Source organism: Zosterops lateralis (genome assembly GCF_965231275.1).
Source record: "Zosterops lateralis genome assembly, chromosome: 13".
NCBI classification, from domain to species: Eukaryota; Metazoa; Chordata; class Aves; order Passeriformes; family Zosteropidae; genus Zosterops; species Zosterops lateralis.
Window position 1 is genome coordinate 3489549 of NC_139773.1, and position 23839 is coordinate 3513387.

Sequence of the window (23839 nt, forward strand, 5' to 3'; positions counted from 1 at the left end):
CTGAATTTAACTCCAAGACAGGGTTTTCCACTAAATATGGCCCTTGGTCCCTGTTTCAGTGTGTATCCAAAGATCAGCACTATTTCAGAAGAACTGTGCTGCCAAGAGATGTAGCAACACAAAGGTTTCAGCTTTTCCTACACTGCTCTGTCACATCCACATTAATGGTTTTAATTTTATTTTCATTATTTTAATTGAAATTTAAATAAAATCTGGTTTTGGAAAGGCTTACACATTACCAGCAGTTTTGTAGGTTTTATTTTTGATTTCCTGAGAGTTGCAATGGGATCTTTCACCTATAACTCCCAGTGGTACAAACTGCAAAACCATGAGTTCATGTTGCACTATCTGCTTGGAAAACAAAGTGATCTGAGACTTAAATATTATAATTTGCACTCATATTAATTGCATTCATCAATTTAAACACTCATCACCAGGCTGTGAGCAGAGCATGTAACCCATGGTCAGTCCTTCTGCCAGAGATTCCTGTACTTTTGGTTTTTTGCAGTAGAAAATAAGTTGTGCCTCAAGAAGCGACATTTCCACGCTCCTTGACCATCACAACAGCTCTTCCATCCTACATCCTTTCCACCCCCCAGCCCAGTGCTGAGCGTGGTCTGCTGGATGTGAGATTTACCTTGTGCAGCTGGTGGGAACTAGAGGCTCTGAGAGCCCCATTCTGTACAAAGAAGATGAAAGTTTGGCTAATGGTGACACATGGAGATGCCTGTGACCTCTGCCAGGAGTGACACAGTGCTGTCACCATCACCACATGGGATTGGGACTCTCCTGCCTGAAAGCTCTCCCTGTTGAAGCAGCCCCTTCCCTGAGCATCAGCAGCAGTTGCTGCTTTGTGGGGTGAGATCCACACAGCCTCCTGTGCTGGAGAAAGCAAGACACAGCTAGAGACCCCAGGGACACAGCTGGATTCATCTCCTGACTCAAGATGTACAGCTGCAACCCCCATCCAGAGTGAGGTCTGAAGGTGCCACGGAAGCAGCTCAGGAGACACAGAGCAAAGCCAAGGCTCAAAGCAAAACACCACAGCCACAGCACAGATTGTCTCCCCCTTCCCCTGGGTCTTCTCATAGAGTTCCAGCAGAACAAGTGTCTCAAAATTCCTTCTGTCTCTGAGCACACCTCCCTTTTCCTCAGGTATGGGAATTACTCATGTCCCAAGCTGTGAGATAAGATGGCAATTCTCATGAACCCTTTATCTCCTTATGCTGCAGAAATTAAAATCTACTTATTGCCTTATCAATCCAAGACTCTGGAGGTTTTCCTGTCTGGATCATGGCTAGTGTGATACAGTGGTGATCTTGCAGACTGATCTAGGAAGCCCATGGTGCAGCTTGCTGAGGAAAAGCTTGGCAAGTGGATTATTGTCACAGTCTTGTCAGACTTTCCAGGAATATTGTAATGATGAGCCCTCCAGACTCTGCTTTTCCACAGGTTCCCTGTGCCACCTTTGGAAACTCATTCCCTTCCTCTGAAATAAAGCTTGTCAGCCTTGTCTTCTCCCATCAGAGAGCATCCCTGTGCCCTGTCAAAGCCTGGAGTTTCACACCCCTCCAAAAATCCTAAGTCAGAAAGTGCACACGCACAGCTTCCCGCAGAGCAAGGGTCTCCTGTTCCACCTGATCCCAGCAGGTTTGGCTCTCCTAAAGCTGGGGCTTCAGCCTCCCAGAGACTCCTGGGCTCTCCCCGGAGCCACAGGTCAGCTGGGACTGTGGAACACACCAGTGTCCTGAGAGAGCATCAGCCCCATGGCAGAACCTAAGTGTGGTCACCCAGAGGACAGCAGATCCAAGGCATTCCAGAAGCCTGGACCCTGATCCCTATGGTCCTTGGCAGTCACAGCTCATTTCTATCTCTTGCCAGTGCTGGTGGGACACACCTGGGGCTGCCACCATCCCCCACACACCAGCCAGTCCTGGGATTTCAGAACGGGCTAAAAGTCCCCAGCCTTGGATCCCAGAGTGTCCTGGACATGTGCACACCCCATGGACAATCTGCACACAGGGATGAGCGGTGTCCCCAGCTGCCCCCTGGGGCCGGACGCCCCAATGCCCCAGAGCACAGCCGGGACTCTGTCCCCTGGAGGGACGTGAGGGGTCCCTGCCCGTGCCTGCCGTGTCCTGTCCCCACGCAGGGACACGCTCTGTCCCTCTGTGCCTTCTCCCTCCCCGGCGGGGATGTGCACCCTGCAGGTGAGGGAGGGCACGCACGGCCCCAGCCCATCACCAAAGAGCCCTCGGGACGTGCAGTGGGTGACACGGGGACACGGCCCGACCCCCTCCATCCCCGGGCACGGCCCCATCCCACCGCACCCCCAGAGCAGGAAAAGGAGGGGCGGCCCCTGTCCCCTCCAGAAGTGACAGCAGAACCCCCCGCGGGAGGGAACGCGCGGCCCCGATGCCGCCCCCGCAGCAGAACACGCGTGGGCTCGGTCCCTCGGACATCCCTCCCCGTGCGGACCCGCGCGGCCCCCAGAGACACCCACAACGGGGATGTGAGAAGGACCAGGGGATCCCTCTGTCCCCCCCGGCCCCCACAAACAGGGACACGCGTGTCCCCATCGCTCTATCTCCCTTTCCTCCGCTCAACAGGGACACGAGTGCACTCGATCCTTCGAGCCCCCCCGCAGACCCGTGTCCCGATCCCCCCCTCAGGCAGCGAGGCCCGTGTCCCCGGTGGCCGTGGCCGTGTCCCCCGGTGTGACCCGCGGGTGGCCTCACCTGCGCTCGGCGCGGCGGAGTGCGGCGGGGCGGGCGCGGCGCGGGGTTACATACGGCCCGGCCCGCCGCCGCCTATAAGAGCCGCCCGGGCCGCCGCCTGCAGCGGCAGCGGCAGCAGGAAGAGGAGGAGGAGGAGGAGGTAGGTGGGTGGTGGGAGGGGGTTCCCCCCGCCCCAGCCCACCCCGACCCCTCTCTTTGCGGGCGGCCCGCGGGGTCCCGGCTCTGCCAGGGGAGGATGCTTCCCATCCTCAGTTACCCCTCGGTTCCGGCTATTCCACCCTGTTACAGGGTCAGGAAAGTGCAGCCAGGTTGCCCCCTGGCCCCTCTTTCCCCACCTGCGAATTGCAGTTCTGATATTTTGGTTTCCAGGGGACGGGATTTTATTTATTTATTTTTTTCTCCCCTGTGGAAAATACCAGCCTGCAGCCCTGAACAACCCAGCTAGGATTGCTGCTGGCTCTGCCACCGCGAGTTTTTGGCTGAGCACTTCCAAAAATTCCTTTTATCTCGATTCATTCTGGAGCAGGAAAATGGAGATTCTGTAATGAGAAACTTCAGGAGTTTGGGCAAACTTTTTGCCTCCTTTGTTTTTCTCTCCTCCAAGTCCAGAATATTTTAAGATATAAGATTAAATTGTCTATATCTGCTGAACTGTTGATCCTTCCTTGAAGATGTTTCCAGTTTTTACCCTCTCCATACACTGTGACAGAGGGAACTACAGGGGCTCTAAGGTCACAGCAATGCTCCAGAGTGGAGGATGCTTTCCAGGATGCAACAAGTCCTGTTTCTCCTGCCATGAGCTGTAGGCATCACTTTTCCACTTTTCCATTTGAAAGCTGCAAAAGTGCCTGAAGGGCAGTCAAGGGAGAAAGATGGACAGAGAGCAAAAGAGTTGTTTCCCTGGAAATTCTCTATGAAACAAGTGCCAGCGTACAGAAATGCAAACGTCCATTGGTGTTGGTTGAAAGTTACATTTAGATTTAACAAGACAGGATTCTCCCTGTTATGTTCTGGGTTTTATTTTTTTTTTAACTCTGAGGAGTTGTGTTTTGGTGAATACAGACTTGGAAATCTTTCCTGCTTATATCTCATAGGAAATTTGGGAAAAGATACCAGGAAACAAGTGGAATTCGAGCCATTATGATTTAATCTGTTCTAGGTTAAATTACTCATTTATTTATTTTCTTGCAGCAGCTCTGACTGGTTTTTTGGCACTTTTGCTGGACTTCAGTAGCATTGGGAATCAGCTACAGCTCCTGCTTGCCAGGTAATCATAGCACTGGAAGGCTGCCTTTCTCTGGGTTTGGCTTTCCAAGAAAATAACCCAAAGCTGCTACAGCAAAACAGCCCCAAAGAAGATTTGTATGAGCACATGACAGCTCTGTTGGTCTGTAGCAGTCAAGCTAAATTCAGGTCCAGAGCCAGTGTAAAATCCCAGTCTCCATTCCACTCTTTGCTGTTATTTATTATCTGGGTTGCTAGACAGAAAGTTATTCTCAACTCAAATATTGCTTTATGTATTGAAAAGAAATTCGGCTGTCCAAGCAAAATGTTTTATGATAGTTATTGTGATCCCTACTCACCACTAAGGATTTAGGACCAGTTTTTTTGTGGCTGAATTGTTCTGGGTTGGATCTTATCAAAAAATATGATTAAAACTTGTTTTGGAAAATGAGAATAAAATCACCTCCTCCGTACAGGAACAGAATAAAATGCCATTTGGACATGAGTCAGATAGCTCTGACAGTCCCTGACTTTAGCAAACTTCCTGGGGCAGTTACATGCAGAGAGGCTATTAAACAGGCAAAACAAGAGGACTAAGCATATTATCAGTTTTGGTAAAAAAGATCTAAGAGAAGGTGTGTAATTTCTGGAACTGACTGCCAGAGGAAGTTCAAAGTCATCTATGGGAATGACACACCTTTTCATTTTATGTGATTTAGCTTCCTTTATCCTTGAGATGTGCTCAGAGTTTTGAGTGTTCTTTGGACCCTCATCCTGCTTCTGGCCCCTCCAGACCAAGTGCAGGACCAATCCTTCCTCCTTCACCAGACCAGCAGCTCCTGGGGAAAATCTTCTTGGAGGAAATGCAGTAGTGGGCTTTGTTCCACTTGGCACTGCTGGCCATTGGCTGGGGATGATTTTGCTATTGTGAAATCCACATTTTCAGTGGTTCCTTGTAATTTTGGAGGAAGATGCTTCTGCAGAGGTCACTGGCTTGGGGACTTCCCCTAAGAGTTCACCCCAAAGGGAAAAGCCCTGGCTGCCCCTCCTGGAGGGGAAGACCTGGCAAGAGCTGCTCAACAGGGCAAGAGCTGCTCAACAGGTTCCTGCTCTAGGGCTGCTCCTCACACTGCAGCAGGACAGGGGCTTGTGGTTCCTTGTCCCTCAGGCTGCTGGAGCCCTGCCCCAGGCACCTCCTCTCCTCCATTGAGGGCTTTTGAGTGGCGTGTTCTCTGCTGGGGAGTGTTCTTGCTTGCAGCGTCACATTTCCTTGTCCCTCTGGGGACCCTTCGGGTGAACCTCCCTCAGCTGGTTATTCCAGAGCTGAGCCACCACAGGCTGGAGTCATCCAGGCAGGGCAGTGCAGGGTCCTCACTGTGACCACTTCTCTCCTACAGGCTCCTGGAGGTGTAGGATGACTCTTTTTGATGGCATCTACCCCTTCTACCCGCAGCAGAGGAAGGCTGCTGGGTTTGACATCAGCACCATCATCGTCATCGTGGTGTTCCTGACTCTGGCTTGCAGCTTCCTGCTCATCATCCCGGGCATCCGTGGACGGGCGGTGCGTGACCCTGGGCATGGGAAACTGCTCCCCCTGCTCTGGATGCTGGAACCTTCCTGGGTGGTTTAGAGTGAGGCAGGAGACCCAGGGCTGTTCCTCCCTGCCTGATGTCCCTGTCCCTGTCTCCCTGCAGAGGTTGTACTGGACTCTCCGTGTTCTCCTCAGCCTCTTCGTGGGAGTGGTGATTGTCGGTGAGTGCTGTGCTTGGGGATGGGTCTGGGGGCAGGATTAAACCCTGGGGCAGGGTCTGTGTCTGGGAAATGTGACCTGGGGGTCACAACCACTGAGCTGTGGAGCTTCCCAAAACGGCTTTCGCTTCCCTGGTATTCCAAGTTCCCACTTGGAGGTGCCTGTGGCTACTTCTGGGAGTTTTGCTGTAACTCAAACAGCTCCAGCTCCATCAGGCTGCATAGCCCTGTGTTCCTCCGACTGTGTGTATGACCTGACACAGGCAGGGTGCAGGAACAACCACGAAGGCATAGATGAAATGCAAAGAGCAGATTTATTTTCATTACCTTGCCCTCCAGGGCATCCCCAAAGCAGCACTGGGTAGAGATAAGGAGGGGACCAGCACCATGGAGCTCGATCCTTGCCAAAGGATCACCAAACCTGCTGTTTTCACCTGTTTCAGGGATTTGTGCAGGTGCAGTTCACTGATGTTCTTTGATCTTTCCTGTAATGGTGTTGGATCTCAAGTTTGTTCAATAGGTGCTCCTGAGCTGTCTAAACACAGATGTTTCACTTCTCCAACACACAAGGCTGGACAGTGGTTACTGTGATCTGTGGGGTTTTCTATTGTGTTTACAATCCTCCTGACCAATTTTCCATTATTTCTCCCCCCTGTGTGAGCCCTCTTGGGGCTGCAGCCAGGCATGTTTGGAGATTGTGAGGAGCCTTGCAGTGATGTAGAGAGAGCAGGCTGTAATAAAACACAGGCAGGGCAGAGATTGCAGTAGTGGAGTAAAGACCTCCCAAGGAACTAGGTCAGAGGAGATGAAGGAGAGGATTTAATTTAGTAAAAACCAGGAAATCTCCTGTAGTAACTGATGGTGGAAACCAGGCAGTGGGATTTCCAACTCAGACAAGGCAACAGGATGGGTGAGAAAAGATGCATTGGGGTGATAGAAGATGCCAGGTGGCAAGAGAAACCAGCCTTGACCCTAAATCAGAGCATTCCTCCTGCTGTGAAGGACACCACAGCTTACAGGACTGCTTGGAGAGGGAGGATGAAGGGGAGGGATAATGATAACCTAAAAGATTCAGCTATGATTTGACCAGGCACTAGAAGTAGGCAGCCAGGCTGGGACCAGCTGCAGGACAGATGGACCATCCCAGCATTCAGTTGCCACCCCGGGGATGTCCAGGTTCTGGGACATGCCACCAGAGCCACCTGAGAACCTGGTGCCAGGCTGGAGGTGGCGGAGGGGTGGAGGGCAGGGCTGATTCCACAGCCTCATCCAGTTCAGGCCTGCAGACCCATCCAGCCCCACTCTGGGACAAGGCTGCAGTCGGGCTCTGCTTGGGCACACGGGAAGAACAAATTGTTCTGCAGCCAGCGTCAGAGTTTCTGTCTGGCAGCAGCAGGGCACACTCACCCCTGCAGCCAAAAAACATTCCTGTGGGGCTCCCACTGCATCAGTGCCCTCACAAGTTGACTCAGCAACTGAACATTTTCTCAGGAGAGTTTTGTTCAGCCTGACATCAAATCGTCGGCTTTACTTTCCCTGTTGGAAAATGAAGCTCACTGCAAAGTGGAAGTGCTTCAGAAAAGGATACCTTGTTCCAAAAAACATATATCAGAAAAGCTTTAATTTTTTTCTTTTTTTCCCAGCTGGAATGACTATCCAAGCTGTGATGACACTTCCTACCCCTCCCCACCGCCTCCTTTTGACAACGGCTTTTACTATTCACTGACAGTGCAGTTTAGGGAGCTAGATGTGTGAAATGAGACTCACCCCTGTTCCTGTGGCTGACAAACAGGCTCATCTCTGAACCCTGTCCCTGGGTGGTGTGGTGCTTGCCATGGTCCGGAGCTTGCAGGGAAGTTCTGGAGAGGATGTCCAAGGAGAAATCAGATCATGATGTTCATCCCTGGGGATCTGAGCTCTGCTGCTCCCAGATCCAGGGAGTAGATGCTTAGCAAAGGGAGGACCTGAGCTCTGCAGGGTGTGGGAGCTGGTTGGGGCACGTCCTAGTGGCTGAGTCAGCATTCCTGCCCTCCTAACACTCCCTTCCAGTGCCATGGTGGGAATGCTGCCACTCACCTGTGATTCTCCCCTTGAGCACAGCAAAGCCTGAAACCGGACTTCCTTTAATCCCAATTTTATTTTTCCTGGCAGTTGTGCAGTTCACAGGGGACTGGGAGACTGGCTGGGTGCAGGCAAACACCTCCTACAAGTCCTTCAGCCCTGCCCAGGTGAACGCCGACATCGGGCTGCACATCGGCCTGGCAGGGGTGAACGTCACGCTCAGGGGTGAGTCTGGTGTCCCCAGCTGGAACTCTGGAGTGGCCACGGCCCCAGGAGGGACACAGCTGCCCTTGGTCCAGGGGCCCTTGGTCAGTGTGGAGGCTCCTGGGCCCCTGCTGTGCCCGTGCTCCTGGCTGGCAGTGCCCAGGTGCTGCACAGCAGGGCCTCAGCTCATCCCTCCCGCAGGAAACCCAGTGCGGCAGATCAACGAGACCATCGACTACAACGAGCACTTTCCCTGGAACTTTGGGGCGGATTATGACCACAGCTACAGCCAGGGGCTGCAGAAGGGGCTGCCCAGCCCCATCCTCTACGTGGCAGAGAAGTTCACCGTGCAGAGCCCCTGTGCTGTGCACAGGCAGTACCGCATCGCCGGCCACTACGCCTCAGCCATGCTCTGGTGAGCCCTCCTGTCCCTGGTGAGCCCTTCTGTCCTGCTGAGCCCTCCTGTCCTGCTGCAGGCACAGGAGATGCAGGGATGTCAAGAGCTTGGCTGCCTTTCTCCATGGCCTTTGGGATGGGTGGGATTGCATCCTGCTAGGAGGGGTCTGTGTGCATGGAGGGGTCCCTGCCAGGCACTGTAGGCACTTTAGGATAAGCAGAGAGGAAGTCCTGGTTCTCCCTGCTGGATAAATCCACAAGGCTGGGCACAGGGAAGGAGGAAGGTCATGCAGGTCCTTGCTGAGATGTGGTGATGATGGCAGAAGTCCATCCCCGTGGACAGAGTTGAAGCTACTGTCCTTGGTGGCTCAGAGCGGCCCATGGACACATGAAGAACTCTCCCAACCCTACCTGTGAGTGTATTTTTTATCTCAGATTGGGATCAGGTGAAGAAAAGACGCTACTGCTGTTATTGTGGAGTTGGTGTTGACTCTTTTGCAAGGTCAGAGAGCCCACTTGGGCTGGGGAAGAGCTGGTCCCCAGCTGACAGGAGATGGTCCCTTGTTGGCCATCAAGAGCCATTGCAGTGCTGTTCTCCCTGCTTGGTGTTTGACAGCAGGGACACAGAAACTAGGGGAGAAACCTGGTGGTGCCAAGAGCTCCTGGGCCATAGCTGAGGCCTTCCTCTATAGCCCAACTCCTCAGTCCTGGCTGCTACTCTCAGGGTCTGTGGTGCCCCATGTGTGGAAGGGCAGGTAACTGAGATGGTCCAGATACACTGAGGGGGCTGCCACAGCCTCCTTGAGGCTGGTGCTGTCTGTGGGCTGAGCAACAGGAAGAAGAAATCTGTGTTTCTGCCTTCTGGAGGTAGTAGTGTGAGCCTGGCATGTGTGCTTGCTCAGTGTGGGGATTGGGGGTCATTCCTGCCTGCCCACAGATCTTCTCCACCTCATGCAGTGCACTTGGAGCCCAGATTCCTCCATCCACATGGAAATCTCACACAGGGCATCCTAATCCATGGCATTCACATCACTCGTCTGTTTGTCTTCTCTTGTCTCCAGGGTAGCCTTTTGTACATGGATAATCTCCAACATTCTCTTCTCCATGCCTGTCCTCATTTATGGAGGATACATGCTCCTGGTCACAGGGGCCTTCATGATCTTCTCCCTGCTCTCGTTTTCCACCGTGAGGAACTCCCCAATGTGCCTGATCCAGATTGGGACCAGGACCCTGCACATGGCCTATGGGGGATCTTTCTGGCTCATGGTAGCAATTGGTAAGAACATCAGGGTGCCCCAAGTCACATCACTGTGTCCCTATGGGTGTACAAGAGTCCCAGTGCTTCCCTCCTAGCTGGGAAGTGCAGGTCCCCAGAGCCCCAGCCCATGACTTGGCAAAGCAGAGATGTGGAGAGGGATAGGAAAAGAGAAAACACCATCCTCATCCCAAGGGCAATAGAGGCATTTATAGTTCCTGAGGTGCAAAGACATTGGGATCACTTGCCTGGGTTTTCAGACCTGTACCTGGGTTTTAGGGATGCTTAGAACAGCTCATACAATAGAAGGCCACTTCCCATAAGCAAAGGCATTGTCCTCTGGCAGGGGACAATCCAAGGAGGGCTGTGGGGTGGGGACACTGCTGAGGTGACAGGAACCCAATCACAGAGCATGTTTGTTTCCAGGCCTGATCTGTTTTGTGGCTGGGATCACCATTGTGGCAGTGCACCACCTCAATCTGGACCTGCTGAAGACTTTCTTTGATCTCCGTGAGGACAAAGCAGAGGAGCACCAGGAAATGCCTGAGGTGTTCATCAACCCTCATGTCATGAACAAGAACCTGTCTCCCTCTCAGCCCTCTGAAATCAATGGCATCTAGAAGTCCTCGCTCTTTCCCTGAAGATGGACCCAAAAGGGCAGAACAAATTCTTCTTGATGGCCCCAGAGATGCATTTCCCCGTCCAGCTGCCTTTGAAGTCCACTTTGGGATAGTCCTTGCTGCAAGTCCCTCCACAGACATGTCTCCTTGACTGTGCCCTTTGGAAGGGGCAGGCTGTGCTGCCATAGAGCAGCTCACAGCTCCAGAGATGAGCTGCACACTCACCTGGGCATCCCTGTCCCAGGAGGAACGTCCTTCCTGCTCCCTGCCCTGGCACAGTGCAGTGCAGGGATTCTCCAATGGTCTGCCCCTGCTGAAACTGAGAAACAGCTTGTGGGTGACATTTCTCCCTGGGAGCACCTGCCACTGCAAAAGCCTGGGATTAAACTTGCTCATTTCTTTACAAACATGACATTTTGTAGTTTAGATGTGTCCAGGAAAGCCAGGCATGGATCCAGCTTCTGCAGGCTGGATGCTGCAGGAGCTGGAATAAAAAAACCAAAACTGCTCCAGAAACAAAGACTGAGTAAGATTACCATGGAGTTTGCCATGGGGGATGTGGTGATGTGATACTTTTCACCTTCAAACTTGAACTTTATTAGACAAAACTCGTAGCCTAGTGTGGGCCAAAAATACGCCACAGGAAAGGAAGGAGAGTGAAGAATGAAGTTATGCCTGTCCAGTTGGAGCACACTTAGACTGGCTGGGAGCAGGGAAGGGAGGGGAATCTGTCCCTCTGCCCCACTCAGGTGAGACCCCACCTGCAAAGCTGCCTCCAGAGAAGGACCTGGAGCTGCTGGAGCAAGTCCAGAGGAGGCCACAGAGATGCTCTGAGGGCTGGAGCCCCTCTGCTCTGGAGCCAGGCTGGGAGAGCTGGGGGTGCTCACCTGGAGAGGAGAAGGATCCAGGGAGAGCTCAGAGCCCCTGGCAGGGACTCCAGGAGAGCTGGAGAGGGAGTGGGGACAAGGGATGGAGGGACAGGACTGATAACTTCCCACTGCCAGAGGCAGCGTTAGGTGGGATATTGGGAAGGAATTAATCTCTGTGAGAGTGGTGAGACCCTGGCACAGGTTTCCCAGAGGAGCTGTGGCTGCTCCATCCCTGGAAGTGTTCCAGGTTAGGTTGGATGAGACTTGGAGTAACCTGGAATACTGAAGGTCTCCCTGCCCATGGTGGGGGCTGGAACAAGATGAGCCTTAAGGTCCCTTCCAACCCAAACTGTTCTGGGATTCTGTATCTGAATGCTGGAAACCTGAGCACCTTCATTCCAATTAACTGTAAAGTACATAATTTCAATATTTTGGCTGTTCTTTTTGAGGTCCTTGCTGACAAGTTACACACTTTTGTCAGATGGTATTTGTGTATTGCTAATGTGGTTTGTTCTGTGTCAGAAATATTTTCAATAAAACTTTACTAAAACTCCTCTTTGAAACACTGTGGACATCTGGGGGTGGTTTCTTAAGAAGGCGCCATGGGGCACATCTGAAGGTCACTTCTGGGAAAGCCCCAGCAGCAGCAGCATCCTTCCCAATGGGGCAAAGGTCTTGTTGACACATTTCAAGGTCACCCACTAAGAAAGCGATCACTCGCTTTCCCATGAGGAGCCTCAAAAGGACTTTAACTAGCTGAGTGCTGGGGCTAAAGCTGTAAGATTAAACCAGCAAAACTCCCTTAGGAAAAGGAGGATCCTTCCTTGAGAATTTCTTGCATGCAGACACATGAGGTTTGAAGGGAAGATGGTACAGCAAAACACAAGTTATTGGGGCTGGTATGGGACAGATCCCATGACCTGAAGACAAAAGAGGCTGGGGGGTTTCCCAGCCTTTTGGCCATCACATCTGTCTCTCTCCAGCCTCATCTCCTGCTTTAGGGCATGATTCCTGCCCAAGAGCATTCTCCCATGTCACAGCAGCAGCCCTCAGAGTGACACCTCTATCAACAGGCAAGTGAAAAGGCAAGTCAAACTTATTTTATTGAGAGAGAGGGGAAAATAAGTGAGCACAAAACAGAAAGAAAAGGTTGTGAAACCCTCAGAGAGGTAAAGGGGTGCAGAGCTGAATTGTGCACTCTCCCTGCCTGTGTAGGCAAGGGTCCTGCTGGCTGCCAGCAGCCAGGAGTGGGTGGCTGCCTTGGGTGTGCAGAATTCCAATGTCTCTTGCCCCTGACATGAGCTGAGCAGGAGGAGCCCAGACTGGAGGTGCCGCTCACCTCTCCCTAATTGGTTATAGCTGATCTCCAAGGCACTGTGGCACCTACTTTCCCACCTCCTCCTCCTCTCCTTCCCTCTCTCCTGGTCTGGTGCCTCCAGCATCTTACTAAATTGTGTTCCTCTTTGCCATCCTGCTCTTCACCTCAAACCAAGAGGAGATGTTGGGTATCCTGGGGAGCACAGCTCCATCTGCACTTCCTAACTGCTGATGGGAAGAGCATCCAAGGGCAAGGGGACTTGTTGAGGGTCTTCAGGGTGAAGGGGCTGTTGTGGGCTCTATTTCTCCTTTGGTTCATGTCTATGAGTCTGCAGTTACTTGCTTTCACCCAGCTTGTTCTGATTTAATCTCTGTATCCTGGGGAGGACTCAGGGTTTGTTGGGATGGACTAAGGGGGAGGGCAGTAACACAGGAAAAAAAAAAAGGAAATATAATAATAAAAAAGCAAACTATTGTATTTGAGACACTTTGGTTCTTGCCACACCTCTTCCCACGTGGGCTCCTGATGGATTTGGTGGATTCAGGAGCAGCATCTCCTGCCCTCAGAGCTTGGTGGCTGTCACATGGCAGAGTTCACCCAGGGGGACCATGAGCTCATCCTGTGCAGAGCAGCTGGGCTCAGCTGGCAGGCAGGACTTGTCCCACATCTCCTCTTTGCTGCTCTTGTCCAGGCTAAAGATGAGCTTCAGCTTCTCTGGCTGCAGAGAGTTGAGAATGACGATGCCCAGCCCCAGGAGCAGGCACAGCAGCCCTGCAATGCACAGACAGACACAGTGACACCACTGCAGGAGCCCTGCTGGCCCCAGCTCCATCCAGCTGCACACCAGGGACATGTGGATCACCCAGCAGGTCAGGCAAAGGTGTTGATTTCTCTTTCCCCATCTTGATTCTAGCATCACTTTGGGCTCCCCGGGACAGAAGAGAGGTCAATGAACTGGGGCAGAGAGCTGGGCCTGGAGCCCACTGTGCACAGGGAAAGGCCGGAGGACCTGGGCTTGTTTAGCCTGAAAAAGAGCAGTATCCAGGGGGAATTAGTAACCATCTGCTATTGGAAAAGGGCTGGTCTCCTTGGAGATGGGTGTTGTAACATGGAGAATTCTGGTTTGATCAAAGGAAACAATTGCTGCCCTGAAGTGGAGCAGGTCCTGAAAGGCAGAGGGAGTCTCTATCCAGCAGGTACCTTCAGACATTCAAATCTCTTGGCTGCTCATGTCTTTTTCTCCCCAACCTTGATAATTCCAATCTAAAACCTTCTAACCTAAATTTATCATTTTCTGTGACCAGCTATGGGGAAAGAAGGGATGAGGTGCTGTTGGGGCATCATCTCTGTAGGGATGGAGAAGAAAAGCCCCAGGAGCACCTGAGCACTCACCTGCTCCTAATGTCAGCCAAAAGGATTCACCATAGTCTGTTCTCAGGGACACTGAGCCAAACTGGATGGGGCACTTCAGGGTGTTTCTTGCAGTGGAGAAGAAGATCAGTGAGAAGAAGATCAGAGTGGCTGTGAGCAGAAGCATGTGGCCACCATAGAGCAGGATGGACATGGAGAACAGCAGGATGGAAACGAGCCATGTGCAAAAGGCCAGCCTGCAAAAGGACCACAAAACTGAGCAGACAACATCAGGCTTGGCGTATCTACTCAGGGTCTCCTCTCCATATCCCAATGGAGGGATAAAACCCCAGGCAACCTGGTCTAGCTGGCCTTGCTTCAGCAGAAAGCTGGACAGCCTGATCTAATGAGTCTCTTACAACCCAAAAAACAGTGTAATGACTTGAGTGGTGCAGCTATGAGACTGATCCTGCAGCGGTGAAGAGGGATCTCCACACCAGGGAATGTTCAGTACTGAATTTCCTGAAGCCCCTAGTCAAATGGGTATGGCTTTGGCCCTGGTCTGGGTGTGGAACTGGAGTAGAGATCTCTGGAGGTCCCGGTGAGGGACTGAAATATTAATGTTTAATAGCTCAAATATTTAGCCATTTGCAGAGGCAGCAGGTGCTTTCCTGGGGCTGGGCTCCTCCCCATGAGGGGAGAAAGAGGGGTTTGGGGTGTGTGGTGGCAAGACATCTGATGTGTGTAAGACAGAGGATCCACTCCAGAAGCTCTGCGGTTTGGGCCAGATGGGGGAGAAGGCTCATAAAACACAGACCCTGGAGAGGTAGGGTGATGGTTTTTGTCGTGCCAATGTCCTCCCTTACACAATTGACTCAGCTGAAAAACTCCCCCTCTCTTCCTGGGAAGGTTCACACGGGACATTGTTTCTGTTCCCACCTCGGCCTGAGGGATTTCATCCCTTCTGAGGGGGCAGAGCTGGTTCCACACTGGTGTGAGAGGCAGGGTTGTGCCTTAGAAAGGGTCATAAACCATCAAAGACTCCCTCTGTAAAATCCCCCTCTGCAGGGAACGTGCCTGGGCTTTCCCACCTAAACCTGAACTGGCATTGAACTCTGAGTTTCATGGGACCCCCACCACGAAGACCAGAAGAAGAGGATCAACGGGACACTGTCTGGTTCCATGGGTGGTTATGTCTTTTTACTTAATCTGTCTTTCTCTCACTCTCTCTCCTCCCCCTTTCCTTTTCTATTTCTTTCTATCTTTGTCTACCTCATATTTACTGCCACACAAAATCCATACTATTGCCTCCAGCATATGGTCTCATTTGCACCTTAATTTGGGAGGAGGATCTCTCTAATAATCAGATTGTAACAGTCCCACCAAGGGAAACTTTTTTTCTGATCCTTGTGGTTGTGCACAGCTGGTCACCCCCAGGCCGTTCCCACGTGCTCAGAGGGACAATGGCACCGAGGGACACCTTTGTTTGAAGAACTGCACCATTAGCCATGCCCACACCTGATTCAGCACCTGGAGTGCACCCAGCTGCCAGCCCTACCCTGTGACTGGGGCTTGGATTTAGCTCCCTGGGAAGGTGAACCTAACAAATTTTTCTGATTCCAAGGGGAAAAAAAAGTTTTCATGAACATTTCTGCCTTTAAATACAGGAATATTTGGGTGGGGATAATTATTTTTCCTGAAAATAAAAAAGGAGATGAGACCTGGAAGCTGCATTCATGGGGGAATTGCAAGGCTCTCTCTTCCCTTCAGTGCCTTTCCCACCACCTCTGAGACCTGTGGAGCTCTGAGGCTCCACAACCACAATACACACAAGGGCTCTAAATTTCATACCAAGAGATGAGCTCTGAGCACCCTCTTGATGGTCCCTCCTGCTCCCCTGGGGCAGGTCTGTGCCACTTGGACATGCAAAAGAAGACCTTTCACAGGGGGTCTTAACCAGGACTCTTCATCTTGGTCCTTGGGAGAGATTTTGAACCATGAATCCCACAGTTATGTCTGTTTTCCCTTCAATGAATTTTTCTCAGACTGCAGTTTTGTACATCAAGGCAGAGGATACATAACAGGAGTCTGGGGACATGGACAAAGATGGTCCAAGGGCTGGGGCCCCTCTGCTCTGGAGCCAGGCTGGGAGAGCTGGGGGTGTTCAGAGAGGAGAGAAGGCTCTGGGGAGAGCTCAGAGCCCCAGCCAGGGCTTGGAGGGAGTCCAAGAGAGCTGGAGAGGGACTTGGGACAAGGGCCTGGAGGAACAGGATGAGGAAGAATAACTTCCCACTGCCAGAGGGCAGGGTTAAATGGGATATAAGGAAGGAATTGTTCCTTGTGAGGGTGAGGAGGTTGCCCAGAGAAGCTGTGGCTGCCCCTTCCCTGGAAGTGTTCCAGGCCAGGTTGGACAGCACTTAGAGCAACCTGGGATAGTGGAAGGTGTCCCTGCCCATGGCAGGGGTTTAAAGCAACGTAAGTTTTAGGATCCCATCCAACCCAAATCACTCCTTGATTCCATGATTCTATGAATCTGTGATGGGCCAGGAAGCACGAGAACCCCAGATTCTGCAGAGAGCCAAGGCTTTGCCATGGCCTGACAGTGACAAGGGTGGCTCCATAAAGCCCTTTCTGCTGCCCCTGGTTCTCCCCATTGCTTGGGACAGGGCTGACTCCTGCTGTAACTCACCACAGGGTGAGGGACAGGTAGTGGCTGGTGATGCGGTACTGCCTGTGCACAGCACAGGGGCTCTGCCTCTCTGAGCCACCAAGTGTAGAGAGCCTGACTGAAGAATGGCTGCATTCCAAAGGACATATACTATGCGGCTAGTAAAAGTTTAAAAGGTCAAAATGTCATTGAGGCAGATCTGGTTTAGTTAACAAAATGCAGAAGCTTCCTGAGGAATGAAGAGTAAGCCATAAAGATAAGGATAACACTAACAGTGGGATTAAGACTTAGCAACGTGTGCGTCATTGGCTGAGAGCCAATAAGGAGTTATACTTTTGCCATATGTATGAGCTAGTTATGAAGTGTATAAAAGTGTAAGACAAATTGTAATAAGACGAGATATGCTGACCATGAAAGCATGAGGCATGTCTACCACGGCTCAATAAATCCCTTACAATTGGCGCCCGAATAGCCAATTCCCCTTTCCCTCTTAAAAGAGCTGTGATGGGTTCGGGTCACTAAGACGGCGGATCTCGGCGCTGCGCCTTGCTTCATCGGAAGAAGTCGTCAGGCCACTCCGCCCAGAGGGGTACATCGGTGCACTCTGCCGATACGCGCTGCCGAAGCCTGAAGGTTGCAACGGTACCGGTTAAGCATGGACAGGCAAGCGGCGTATGAACTTTTTACTACTTTTCTTAGGAAGCGGGATATCAAGGGTGTAGATTTAGATAAAGATTTGCCAGCGCTTTTGGCGCATGCGCTCTCGTATGGGTTCTTTTCAGACCCTCATAGTGTTCATGATTTAGCTGAGTGGCGCAGATACGGAGATCGTTTGTGGGATTTAGTGTTAGATGATGATAAGCCAGCAAAAAAGATGAGTAAATTTTGGAAAGTAGTGCAGAATGCGTTACTTATGGTTCAGGCGGAAAAACGAGCGGCGGAAAGCGCTCGGTTAGCGCAGGCGCGAAACCGGGACTACGATCCTTCCGCACCTAATCCCCCTATGTTCGCGTCGGTAGAAATCCCAGAGCGCCCCCCGCCAGCTCCCCCTTTTCCTGCCGCTCCCCCGCCAGCTCCCCCTTTTCCTGATAATCCTGCCGCTTCTCCGTCAGCCCCCCCCTTTCCTCATAGTCCTGTCGCTCCCGCGCCGGTCCCACCGTCAGCCTTGTCCGGCTTGCCGCCGGTACTCCCATCTGCCGTTCCGGTTCCGCTCGGACCACCCCCCCCTCCCAGTAATGCCACGGAGCCGTTCCCCGGTGCCCTGTCGGATATCGCGGAGGCTATGGCAAAAAAGAGAAGGGAGGCATGGGCAGCGTTGGCTAAGCAGGGCATTAATGACGGCGACTTAGATCTGGCAGCGGCGGCCCAGGAGCAAGTTCCGGCAATGTCGCTGGCATTCCCTGTTATTTTTCACCAGCGTCAAGGGGCGCCCCCGAGAGCGGACGTAACACAGTTAGATTGGAAACTGCTGGCACAGCTCCGTGCCACTGTAGCTCAGTTTGGGGTCACCAGCGAGCCCGCAAAACAGATGTTAGATTATCTTTTTAACTCCACAGTCTTGTTGCCCGGAGATATTAAAGGCATAGCTCGTTTAATATATACCCCCCACCAGAAAATACTTTTTGAGGCGCGCTGGAAAGAGGAAGCAGCCGCTTCTGTGGCTTTGCCGCGCCCTGCGGGAGATCCTCTTCAGGGAATTACATTAGATGAGCTCATGGGCGATGGTAACCACATTCCTTTAGAACAGCAGGCTGCGTTAGGACCAGAAAAGCTTAGACAGGCTATGACAGTTGCAAAAAGAGCCATAGATAAAGTTCGGGATCCGGGAGGTCTCCCCATCTATATGGGAATTAAACAAGGTCGTGAGGAACCTCTTGGTGCATTTGTAGATAAGATTATGACTGCTTTATCCAAAGCAGGCGTTGCTGATCACATGCGTGATGCAATCCTGAAACAATGTGTTATTCAGAACGAAAATTCATCTACCCGGTCTCTTATCTCGACTGCACCAGGAGATTGGACTGTTCCTGACTTGTTAGACAAGGCTGCAGCACTCCCGGCTGGCAGTCAAGTTTTTATGATACAGGCATTAGAAAAAATAGGGGAGAGGATAAGTGAAGGTCTGAATAATCAGGCACAGGCTCAGCAACAGGTTTTAGCTGCCCTTGCACCCCTTCAGGCCCCGGCAGTGCAGCGCCGTCCAGCTCCCACAGGAGCTCGGATGAAGTATTTTCGATGTGGACGTACCGAACACATACGTCGTGAGTGCACCGCGACACAAGGCGACAATGGACTAGTATCTTCTTAATTCTTCAGAACTTGCGGAAGCCCTGCTTAATGCCCCTAGCCACATCACCTCAGCACCGCTGGCCCCGAAGCATTTGCAATAGTTAGGACAATGGCAGTGGATTGTTAAACCCCTTCAGGAGAATAAGCCTATCCCGAATGCGCTTAATGTTTTCACTGACGATCACGAAAAGCAGCTGTCACATGGAAAATCAAAGAACAGTGGCATCATCACATTATTCAGGCCACTCCACAAGACAACCTGCAAACCTTGGAATTAGTGGCGGTCATTTGAGCCTTTCAAACTTTTGCACAGCCCGTAAATGTTATCTCAGATTCAATGTATACTGTTGGAGTTGCGTCAAGAATAGAAGATGCGAGCATCAAGGAAGTCAACAACCCACGGCTAGGAAAACTCTTCATGCAGCTACAGAGAACACTACAGAATCGACAGCACCCATACTCCATACTACACATCCGAAGCCATAAACTGGAAGAAGGTTTAAGAGAAGGCAATGCCAGGGCAGATAAGCTAGTAGCAATACAACAACCAGCTCCTCTCCCACGCACGACGGCAGCACGAGAAAGTCACAGCATTTTTCATCAGAATGCCAAAGGACTTGCTCGCGAGTTTAAAATTTCACTTAACGAAGCTCGAGCAATAGTAAAAGCATGTCCCACTTGTAGTTTCCACAATGGAGGCCAAGGAATTGGCCTAGGAGTCAACCCCAGAGGTTTGGAGTCTAATCAATTATGGCAGATGGATGTAACTCATTTTGCAGCATTTGGGAAACTGAAGTATATTCACGTTACAATTGATACCTATAGTCATTACATTTGGGCAACCGCACAGGCAGGAGAACAAGCAAAGCACGTTGAGAGACACCTGCATAGCTGTATTGCAGTTATGGGTGTTCCTAAGGAAATCAAAACAGACAATGGGCCTGCCTATGCCAGTCAGAGATTTGCAAAATTAGTTAGTTTTTGGAACATTAAACATGTTAGGGGAATCCCTCATGTCCCTACAGGTCAGGCAGTAGTAGAACGAGCCAATGGCACCCTGAAGCGGTACTTAGAAAAATATACCGATCTACACATTCCAGCAGAAAAATTGCTTAGGGCTTTGTTTGTATTAAATCATCTTTGCCTGTTTGCTGACAGGGATGTGCCCCCTGTCATGATGCATTTTCAGAAGGACCCCGCACCCGTCCCTCCTGTATATGTTACCTATAGAGACCCTAAAACTGGTGTGTGGCAAAGCCCTGCTCAGGTTCTTTACTGGGGAAGAGGTTATGTATGTGTTTCCACCCCTACAGGCTCTCAATGGATTCCTGCTAGATGGACGCGTCCTGCAAATCCACAAAAGCAGTCCGGAGGAAAAAAAAAAAAAGCGTCACAGGCTTCAGACAACACTTGCACCATTGCTGCTAACAATACAGAAGCATTTTGAGATTTCCTTCCACATCAAATCTGAGGAGGACGTGCAGCTCCACGTCATTCCCCTGTTGCATGAACTTAAAAAATAACTCTAAGTCCATCCATGCCAAGATAAAACAATTGCAGCAGCACACCGCATTGTTATGCAGGGATGATACATTCTTTGGACTTAATCTTGGGGACTGGGGACTTACAGGATGGCTTAAGGGTTTGGTTCAATTTATACTTGTAGGAATAGTTATTCTGTTTATGTTATTGTTACTTTTGCCTTGTATTTTGCAATGCTTGCAGCGCATGTTAATGTCAGCATTTACATCAAAAAATGTTGCCTTACTTGCTGTAAAAGAAAACGGGGGAGATGTAGAGAGCCTGACTGAAGAATGGCTGCATTCCAAAGGACATATACTATGCGGCTAGTAAAAGTTTAAAAGGTCAAAATGTCATTGAGGCAGATCTGGTTTAGTTAACAAAATGCAGAAGCTTCCTGAGGAATGAAGAGTAAGCCATAAAGATAAGGATAACACTAACAGTGGGATTAAGACTTAGCAACGTGTGCGTCATTGGCTGAGAGCCAATAAGGAGTTATACTTTTGCCATATGTATGAGCTAGTTATGAAGTGTATAAAAGTGTAAGACAAATTGTAATAAGACGAGATATGCTGACCATGAAAGCATGAGGCATGTCTACCACGGCTCAATAAATCCCTTACAACCAAGGACAGCAGCTTTAACTCCATCCATGGGGATGGACTTCTGCCATCATCACCACATCTCAGCAAGGACCTGCATGACCTTCCTCTGACCCTGTGCCCAGCTCTGTGGATTTATCCAGCAGGGAGAACCAGGACTTCCTCTCTGCTTATCCCTAAGTGCCTACAGTGCCTGGCAGGGACCCCTCCCTGCACACAGCTTCCCTCCTGGCAGGATGCAACCTCACCCATCCCAAAGGCCATGGAGAAAGGCAGCCAAGCTCTTCATATCCCTGCATCTCCTGTGCCTGCAGCAGGGACAGGAGGGCTCAGCAGGACAGAAGGGCTCAGCAGGGACAGGAGGGCTCAGCAGGGACAGGAGGGCTCAGCAGGGACAAGAGGGCTCAGCAGGGACAGGAGGGCTCACCAGGACAGGAGGGCTCAGCAGGGACAGGAGGGCTCACCAGGGACAGGAGGGCTCACCAGAGCATGGCTGAGGCGTAGTGGCCGGCGATGCGGTACTGCCTGTGCACAGCACAGGGGCTCTGCACGGTGAACTTCTCTGCCACGTAGAGGATGGGGCTGGGCAGCCCCTTCTGCAGCCCCTGGCTGTAGCTGTGGTCATAATCCGCCCCAAAGTTCCAGGGAAAGTGCTCGTTGTAGTCGATGGTCTCGTTGATCTGCCGCACTGGGTTTCCTGCGGGAGGGACGAGCTGAGGCCCTGCTGTGCAGCACCTGGGCACTGCCAGCCAGGAGCACGGGCACAGCAGGGGCCCAGGAGCCTCCACACTGACCAAGGGCCCCTGGACCAAGGGCAGCTGTGTCCCTCCTGGGGCCGTGGCCACTCCAGAGTTCCAGGTGGGGACACCAGACTCACCCCTGAGCGTGACGTTCACCCCTGCCAGGCCGATGTGCAGCCCGATGTCGGCGTTCACCTGGGCAGGGCTGAAGGACTTGTAGGAGGTGTTTGCCTGCACCCAGCCAGTCTCCCAGTCTCTAGTGAATTGTACAGCTGTGAAGACTTCAGGGGTTAGTTACAGCCTGGCAGCAAGATGTCTGGTGCTGGAAGCACCTGCCAGGACAGTCACCATGGTCTGAGCATAACCCACCTCATCCCTCATCATCACCTCAGGGTCAGGACTGTGCTGTTAGCCCTGAGGGGCAGAAGTCCTGTATGTTCTCTTCAATATCAACCCTGACCCATGACCCTGAAAACCCCACTTGGGTTCTCCCCAGCCACAGTGCACATCCCAGTCCTGGTGGCAGTGGGGGTGATGTGTGGGCACTGTCTGGACACTGCTTCTCATCTAAGCCCCTGCCAATTTTCTTGAATTCCCTGGAAGTTGGTGATGGGCTTTTGGTGACTGCCCTGGATATGACCACCAGCTTTCAGACTGGAGGTAGATGGGTGCCATCCATCAATTGCTGGAATCACCTCCCAGACACAAGATATGAGTTCATCTTCCCCTTGAACTCATCCTAGGGCTGGGCTTGGCCTTTGACTGATCTATTCACCCTCCCCCAATTTTCCCCTCCATTTCTGGGGCACCCATGAGCTTCCCCCCAGGACCCCAGTACTCACTGAGGATCACTGCTCCCATGAAGAGCCCCAACACCAACCTCAGGAACCAGAAGAGTCGCTGTGAGGGATGAGCAGAGTGGAGGGACAGATGTCAGTCAGATTTTACCATGGGGACCTCAGCATCAGGCACATCATTTAGAAACATCAAATGGTGAGAAATAGAGCTGTCCTTCCCCTGGTGAGTCACCCCATGTGCTTTGTGGGTAGGAGGTATGGGATACATCTGTGGCCAGGGCATCCCTGCTGTGGTGGGGGAGAGGCAGGGAGATCCAGACAGAAGAAGATCAGAAGAATCCATTGGAGAAAGCTGTGACATCAATTATTTTGGGAAGAAGGGTGAAGACATTCCCTCTAACAGTCTTCAGCTACAATTTCCACATTTATCCAAACCTCATCTGTTTGGATGTGTTGACAGCTGGCCACAGCTGTAGAAAGGAGTGACCAGACATGTGCAGAGTGTTCCCTGGGGACAGAAGCCCCTCAAGCAGCCCTGCTGCAAAACCAGGCACACAACAAGCACCTGACGTGGCTCTCAGCAGGGTCTGTTGGGCACACAGAGCAGTGCTGGGACATGCCTGGTACACACCTCCTTCTTCAATTGAGGTTTCTGGGAAGGTGGGGTGAGATCTTTGAGCCTCACCCTGCTATTCTACTGTGGTGAAATCATTTAGGCTTGTTCACAGAGAAATCCAGCCAAGATCAGATCTAGCCTCCTCAGAAACCTGGGGTGGTAGAGTTTGGTGTCTGTGGGATGAGTGTTCATGCTGGGATGGGCTGGAGCTCAACCCTGTGGCTCTCTAGAGATCCCAGAGCTCTGGCCACAAACTTCTGGGCAGGTTTGCTTGCCAAGTCTGTTATGGAGGCTGGGAAGGAGGAGGAATGTGGGATGCACAGGCAGGACCAGAGCTCTGAACTGCCCCTGCCCCTCCACTTACCCCCCTGCCTCGGATCCCTGGCAGGATGATGATGGACGTGGCCAGCATGGAGAGGAATATGGTGACAATGACAGCCCGGGTGGTGTCAAAGGGGAAATAGGCATTGGGTCCAGGGTAGAAGGGGTAGGAGCCATTCCACAGTGTCATCTTGCTGCCTGGAAGGACTCAAAATTGGCACCCAGAGTTACAGTGATGAGAAATCCATCCCCACACATCCCCTCCAAGCAGCCTTCTCCAGAGAACTCTCTCCTGCCTCCCTGCCAGCACTCTGCCTGTCCCTGGCATGGCTGTGTGTGCATCCCAGAGCCCCTGGACACTGCAATCCCACACTGAGCACACACTTGGGTATCTCCCAGGGAACCCTTCATCTTCACAGTGTACAGCCCACAGCAAGGCTGGTTTGGAGCCCGCAGGGCATCTGCTGCAATACTCAGGTTGTCCCCAATGAGGGACATGCA

General features: G+C 51.8%; 2 protein-coding genes across 2 annotated transcripts; one reads left to right on the forward strand and one right to left on the reverse strand.

Moving 5' to 3' along the window:
- Positions 1-5376: 5376 nt before the first annotated feature.
- On the forward strand, positions 5377-10247 carry DUOXA2 (dual oxidase maturation factor 2; the record flags this gene model as incomplete). The annotated part of the gene is made up of 6 exons (XM_083870650.1): positions 5377-5523; positions 5657-5714; positions 7863-7997; positions 8178-8391; positions 9434-9648; positions 10054-10247. The coding sequence occupies 6 exons, from the start codon at positions 5377-5379 to the stop codon at positions 10245-10247; spliced, it is 963 nt and encodes a 320-aa protein (XP_083726776.1).
- Positions 10248-12577: 2330 nt separating this feature from the next.
- On the reverse strand, positions 12578-23528 carry DUOXA1 (dual oxidase maturation factor 1; the record flags this gene model as incomplete). Its single annotated transcript, XM_083870631.1, has 6 exons — positions 12578-13205; positions 13827-14041; positions 21348-21561; positions 21742-21876; positions 22447-22504; positions 23382-23528. The coding sequence occupies 6 exons, from the start codon at positions 23526-23528 to the stop codon at positions 12997-12999; spliced, it is 978 nt and encodes a 325-aa protein (XP_083726757.1). The 3' UTR covers positions 12578-12996.
- Positions 23529-23839: the final 311 nt, after the last annotated feature.